We start from the raw sequence: 6,887 nt of genomic DNA, 5'->3' as shown, positions 1-6,887 counted from the left end.
GTACTTTCAATTCCAGAAATCATTGGAGGTGGTTGCAATGAATGAGAACCTTTTATTAAGCACGGGTTATAAATACTAGTTTAATTTTAATGTGTGCCAAAAATGTAAGTCCTTTGTTAGCCCACATCATGTTTTTATGTCTATCACAGATTTGTCACTTGGGGTATCCATTTATATATTCTTTAATTTAGCATTATTTTCTGAGGTAAGCTTTTGGACTCATCAATATGACTTTAAAATAGTTGGCAAGCTTCTAAGAATGAGGAGAGGATATGCTAATACCCTTGGTTGTCAGGTGGGACACCTCCTCTGAGAATACTTGTAGGAACCGAAACTACAAACAAGCAAGCACTGAGATTCCTTTATTTCTGTGAAACTTCCAGGAGGCCACTAAATCTCTGCTGTTCTTTCTTAGCTTATAGACTGTCATCATGAGAACGTCCAGTCCTCAGATCACAGCTGTTGGATGTTTACATCAAGAGAAGCATGCCTGGGAAGACAGGACGAGCTTAAACCTGCCAGGGATTAGAAAGATCACAATGTCAGAGGTGCCATTTACAGGCTAGCAACCGCAGGGGTCAGTAAGGTTAAAAAGAAAATCCAGCACTTGGAAGGTCAGACTGCAGGTAGTCAATCAGCAGAGCTCGTTCCACGAGCTCTCCTCACTTCCGCTACAGCTTGGGCCCTCCCTGGGGTTTTGCTGGCCAGGTATCCTCCCTGTCCGCCCACTGTCCCTCTTGGGTTCGCGGGGCTTCCCAAAGCTATGCTCTGGCAGTGGGGGCTGGAACGAGCCGCCTAGACGATTCCTGTCCACCGGTCTCCCCCGCGGTACCCTAAAGCCGCGTGCCCCGGGGAGGGGTGCGGGGTGGGGTAGGAAATTCCTCCTCGCTCCACGTCCCCGCCCGCTCGCCCTATCCGTCCCCTCTCCGGCTGGCTGCCCTGCTCGCTCCGATGCCGACCTCGTCACCTTCACTTCTGCAGGGCGAGTTGGCCGAGGCGACTGCGAGCTCGGGACTCCCGGCAGGGCTATGGGGCAGGGTGAGTTGGGGCGCTGGCGCGGCGGCCGTTCTTCCGCCGCGCGCTCGCTCCGGGGCGTCCGAGCCAGCCGCGCGGGGGAGGAGCGGAGCTCCGGGCGGAGTGCGCGGAGCCTGGACGGGCCGGGTCCCCTAAAGCAGGCAGCGGTTTGGGAAAGCGGGGGCGCTGTGGTCCGCAGCACCTCCGGAAAAGTTTACACGGGATTCTGTTGGTGCGCAGCGGGCTGCTGGAGCCCAAGCACCAACTGCGGGCGTGGCGACCGTCCCGCGCCCGGTCCGCTCCTCCTCCTTCGCAGCCGGGGCGGCCGCGCGCCGCCCCTTCGCCCCCGACTGGCTGCGGGTTGCGGCCGGGGCGGGGACCTGTGGCTGGCATCGCGGCGCCCTCAGGCAGGGACCGACCCGCAGGTGGAAGCGCCCCGGGGAGGCGGGGCTGCCCCCAGCTGCCGTGGGTCGAGGCGGGCTCTTGGCTGTCCCGCTCCCGCCCTGACCCGCCGGCCTCTCCCACCCCAGCAGTGACGCGCCGCCTCCGAGCTCGAGCCCGCGCCGCGGCCAGCAGCGCGATGGACCGCAGTGCCCGGGATCCCGTACCCCGCAGCGCGCCTCGCACCCCCGCCACGCAGTCCGCCGGCTCTGCAGGGTAAGTAGGGTAGTTGCCCTCCCGGCTGCCGAGGCCTCGCGCGCTTCACCTGTCCTCAGCGAGCTCCCCGCGGGGCCGCCCGGCTCCCGGGCCGACCCACACGCGGGCAGGAGACTGCGTCCTCCCGGGCGAACCGGGGTGGGGGGTTCGCTGGTTTGGGCGAGCTTTCCGATCGGGGGGTTGCGGAAGGCCAGTCGAATGGCAGGCGTTGGGTGAGGAGTCCCGGAGCAAAAGTGGTAACAAAGGGCCCCTTGTTGGGGCTGTGGAGCGGCGGGGGACGACACCTGTAAGTGCGCTCCGGGAAAGGAAGGAAAAGTTTCCACGGCCAAGCGCTCGGGCCCAGGCGGGTGGCTTCTGTCAAGGTGACTGCAAGAAAGGGGCTTCCTAGAAGTCCTCGGAGGGCTCAGCAAGGTGTGCCAGCTGTCAGCCCGGCTTGACAGTTCCGGGAGCAGGCGGGGTGCTCGCCTCTGACTGGGGGTGTGTGTGTGTTGTGTGCCTCTGGCCAATTGGTGATGCCAAAGCCGAGCGCGAAGCCAGTCGCATTGGCAAACACCTATACTTTTTTTTTTTTTTTACCGTCACGTGTTTGAGGAGCGATTGGAAGGGAAGGGGCTGTCACATGGTGAGTTAATATTAAATGAAGCATGCCTTCCTGCCAAATATGCTAAAAATCACTCTGTTAAACGTTTGGGTAAACAGTGGTGAGAACAGGTAGTCCTGCAAGGGCCAAGCAGAACTTGAGAATAACCTTTGTCGTGGTAAACGGTCAAACTACACAACCCTGCTTCAGTTGAGAACGCCCCATTGCTATCTTGTAGCCTCTTTACCATAAAGCACCCCCAATTTCTTTTTTCTTTGTTAATCAGAATCTAGAAATGCCCTAAACAAAGTATGAACATTCCGGAAATGGGAACGTTAAGGAACAGGCGACTTTGTAAGCAATGAATGAGAGTCGTTCAGTTTTTTGTTTTTTGTTTTTTGTTTTTTGTTTTTTTTTTTTTTTTTTTTTTTGTGGTTTAAGAGTGAAGAAGTCATTTTTCCCTGGAACATGACAGGCGTTTCCTTAGGAGCAAGTCACAGCATGTTTATTCGTCAGAGGCCATGCGAGCATTGGCAGTTGTCTAGAGGAAACATGGAAGAGTCTCAAGGCTGCATGACTAATCTAACAGATATTTAGTGTAATGCATACGTAGAGGAAATTTGCAGCGTATGAATTCGTTCTTTTTTTCTCTAAAGTTTGATCTTCTCCATGCAAGTATCCCTATTGCTACAGAGCTCCACTTTTTCTTGGCGGGGGGGGGGGGCAGTTTAGATACTAATGTGTCTCCTTCCATGTATTTTAGCTGTGTGAAATAGTAAATATGTTGATGGGATTCTGAATGTAAAACAAGGCCTGGGGACAGAGCTGTGGGTTTATGTAAGTTAACGATGAACCAGCTTTCACCCGAAACTGAATTAGACTCTTAAGAAAATAGCAGAGAATTCCATTGTGCATTTGTGTCATACATTTACACAGAACGCAGTCACAGATGCTCGAGGGTCAGTTCTTTTGAACAAAGTAGGGGAGGGCAGAGAGCTCTGTGACGGAGCAGCGTGAAGAGCTTTCTAGTGATAAGCCTAGAGCACCCCAGTTTGTATGCTCGAGAACGTAGGGGCTAAACCACTGAGTTCCTTAAGAGCATGAATATAATTAAATGCTCAATGAGTCATTCATTCATTCATTCATTCATTCATTCATTCATTCATTCATTCATTCGAGACTCCCTTTAGCCCAGGGTGGTCTGGAACTGCATTTATAGTTGAGGGTAGCCTCCTGCTTCTGACTCCCAAAATTGAGGTTACAGGCACACACACCACCACACCCCACAGAGGAAAATATTTTAAAGGACCTTTGCACTTACTTTTCAAACTTCAGGGAAGACATCTGGGAAAATGCACCTGTAAATAGACCGCAAGAATACCTAACACTGTTCTTTTAAAAAATACCTAACACTGTTATTTTAAAAAATTGAGCTTCTAATGGCTCGTCTTCTCCCACTTGTCTAGTCCAAGGCTTGTTACGTCCTTTGAGTATCCAGGATTAGCGTTTGCTTTTGCTTTTTCTAAAAAAAAAAAAAAAAAAAAAAAAAAAAAAGCCCTTTAAAAAAGGTTTAAATTGTGGGAAAATGAGAATATTCAGGAGGTGGCAGGGTGCGATCCTGATATGCTATAATTGTTGGTTTTGAAGGAAGGCTCCTTACTATAGAACTAATTATATCATGACTCAATAACCTAATAGGTGGTGAGGCCTCCTTTAGTTCTTATCCCTGGATATTGTTGTTCAAAAGAAGTCCTCTGTTGTCTGTAATTTTCCAAGGTCTAGGCCTCTGTAACAGGTTATTTGAAGGACAAATCAGTGCAGCTCCACATTTTACGACGGGGTGGGGTGTGGGGGAGGAAACGCTCTGCCAGAGTTACTGAACCAATTAGTAAAACCTGAGGTTTGAGGTGTCCGTTCACTGTGGTAATTGATTTGACTGTCTCCTGACTGTGATCTACATTCTAACATACTGGTGTTGAATCGTTAACTGACTGCTAGAGTTTTAGGTATGGTTTTCCTCATGGAGATTTCCAGGTTGGAAACTTTGCCCCTCCCCCTCCCCCACATAACGGAATTGGGGGTGTGGCCCCTTTAAGATCTGGGGCGAGGTCATTAAGAGGGATTAACAGGAGTGGATTGGTTATGGGCACAGAATACAACTGTTGTAAAGTGAGCCTGGCTTCCTCTGCTTGCCTTCTGCTCCGTTTCTTGTGGTCTCTTACTTTTGCCTACTGTACTGTACTGTACCTCGGAACTAACAAGCCCTCACCTGGTGAACACATAGAGCTGTCTGAGGGCAAGCTTTCAGTCTCTACAGCTGGAGCTAAACACACCTCTTTTCTTCATGAAGTACCTAATCACAGGTATTGTATTGTAACATAAGATGTTAGCACCCTTGAAGGGGAGGGGGAGAAACAACATTATTTTAGGAAAAAAAGATATTTTGTAGCCTCTTGGTTACTGTTGCTTTGAAACATTCTAAACAATTGTAATATTGCATATGCAAATAAAAATGTGATAGTTTGTTTTCATAGACTTATGTTTAGCATAGCCTGCTGAGACACCTGGGAGAGACAGACTTACCTGCATAGACGTTGTGGCTGCCTTATGCACACCTCCCAAAAAGACCCTGGCCCTGCAGTGAAAGGTTTCTAGTCATCACACCTCCTCAGGGGCTTACCCTGGCTGCCGGTTCACCTCCTCAAGTCCTCACCACCTTATTGGCTCTCCTTCACAGTATCGGGTATAAGTATTCACTGGCCATTGCAGGTCTCGTAGGCTTGGCTTTTTGACTTTGAAGAATGCTGCTGAGTTTAGACTTCAAAGCCACAGAATTCCGACAGCTTTGATTTTTTTTACTTGGAGATTAAATGTTTGTGTATTTGTTTTCCCCAGGAGTTGGTTTGTTTTGAGACGAGTCCTACAAAGGGGAGGCCAACATTCATCTGGATCTTCCCACACCACCCTCTTGCAAATGATGTTTTTATGTGTTCTAGGATACCAGGCTAGATTAAAGTTTGCATGTTTAACACACACACACACACACACACACACACACACACACACGATTTTAAAGTAAACTTGCAAAAAGCAATCTATTTGAACTGGGCTCTGGCACTTATTCCATTGGATTAACCTAATACAGAAGATAATCCTAGTAACTGAGCCTTGTAACCAAGTAATGATTTAGCTGTAAACTAACTAGTTATGCCTTAACTAGCTCCATGGCCAGTAGAATTGTTTTCTGTAAGTGGTATGCAGCCATCTTGGTGGTGAGTGTTTTTAGAAACTGCTCTGATTGTAGGAGCTGTGCAGGTCTTAAATCTCTGCTCAAATTAACAATGGTATTTTGAATTCATCTAAATAATTTTCCTTCTGAATATTAATAGATATCACATAATATATATCCACATATAGGTATGTTAACTGACATCTATTATCTGTATTTATTATATAGATTTTCACATAGATGAAAGTTAGCTGGTTTAATTTGTATTGTGACATAGGAAAATTGCTTACTAGTTTCCATGGTTGGAAATGCTAGGCCAGTGTGTCTTCGAAGAGAAGAGCCCTGTTGAGACACAGATTGAAGAACTAAAAGGTTTTAGAGGTGAGGGTAGTAATCAAACTGATTTTACTTTCTACCGTGGATATCCACTGTTACTGGTTAAGAGTTTCTTGTGGTCAGTGATGGCCCCAAAATATTACATAAAACATTCCAGAAAGGAACAGTTTGTGAATGTCCTCACATCTCTATCTTAGTATATTTTGCCATCTGGATTTAGGCCATCTTATCCAACCCAAGAGATAACTTTGTTTAGTATATGGTACAGTGCCTAGCCATACTTTGTCTCCTAGGCCACAGTCACTTGGTAGCCTTCAACCAACTCAAAGCACAGTAGTGTTTTAGGGTCAAGAAAGCATTATTTGTTGGGTATCTCATGCTTGTAATCCCAGGACTTCGGAAGTTGGGGTAGAATAATTGTCCCGAGTTTCAGCCATCTTGGGATATAGAGTGAGATCTGGTCTCAAATAATAATGATAAAACCAGAAAAAAAAACTTCCTCATTTTAATAGTGGTCTCATCATTCCAAGATTTGCGATTCTGAAAATTCAGATATGCCAAAAAAAATTAAGTACACCATGATTTTAAAAAGGCACATTCACCTCATGTAACCTTTGTTACGGTAACATTCTATTTTCTAGTTATGGTTTCTAGCATCTCTTTGTTCCTAATTTATAAATAAAACTATCTGAGGTAGGTGTGTGTATAGGGAAACATGGTATGGATAAGGTTCAGAACCAGCTATAGTTTCAGGCAACCATGGGAGACTTGGAACATGATCCCCACAAAGAAGAGTATGCTTTTTCTCCTAGAGTGAAGTTACCCAAACTTTGTGTCTTAGTCCTCTGTAGTGTGGCATTAATCACTGAGAAAAAGCAACATGCGTGTGTGCGTGCGTGCTGATCTCAGCTTGAGACTTTATCTTTGAAATCATGTGCTTATGCTGGCAATCTTTACTCACCCAGATAAGCTTCTCCTTTGCCTTTTCAAAATGTAAATGTCAAAGTTTTAGTTGACCTTGCTTTGAAGGATCATACTGTCTTGATTCCGAAACAAACCTGGAATAGACGG

General features: G+C 47.1%; 2 protein-coding genes across 12 annotated transcripts in view; one reads left to right on the top strand and one right to left on the bottom strand.

The window, feature by feature from the left end:
• Positions 1–342: 342 nt before the first annotated feature.
• On the bottom strand, positions 343–1,488 carry LOC147995486 (uncharacterized). Its single transcript, XM_087654919.1, has 2 exons — positions 960–1,488; positions 343–515 (listed from the first exon to the last, which is right to left on the bottom strand). Exon 1 carries the CDS (start codon positions 1,405–1,407, stop codon positions 1,027–1,029), a length of 381 nt encoding a protein of 126 aa, XP_087511045.1. The 5' UTR covers positions 1,408–1,488; the 3' UTR covers positions 343–515; positions 960–1,026.
• The window catches only part of Cobll1 (cordon-bleu WH2 repeat protein-like 1), a 160,303-nt gene continuing 154,107 nt past the window's right edge, over positions 692–6,887 (top strand). For 5 of the 11 annotated variants that reach the window (XM_087651676.1, XM_087651675.1, XM_087651672.1 and 2 more), the window contains exons 1-2: positions 692–1,038; positions 1,545–1,671. In XM_087651676.1, coding sequence (XP_087507802.1) covers positions 1,029–1,038; positions 1,545–1,671 — 137 coding nt within the window. In that variant the 5' untranslated portion in view covers positions 692–1,028. 11 annotated transcript variants of the gene reach the window in all.

Source organism: Rattus norvegicus, chromosome 3, assembly GCF_021556685.1.
Source record: "Rattus norvegicus strain SHRSP/BbbUtx chromosome 3, alternate assembly SHRSP_T2T, whole genome shotgun sequence".
NCBI lineage: Eukaryota > Metazoa > Chordata > Mammalia > Rodentia > Muridae > Rattus > Rattus norvegicus.
Note: the sequence above shows the minus strand (reverse complement) of the source record. Positions and strands in the feature narration are given on the sequence as shown.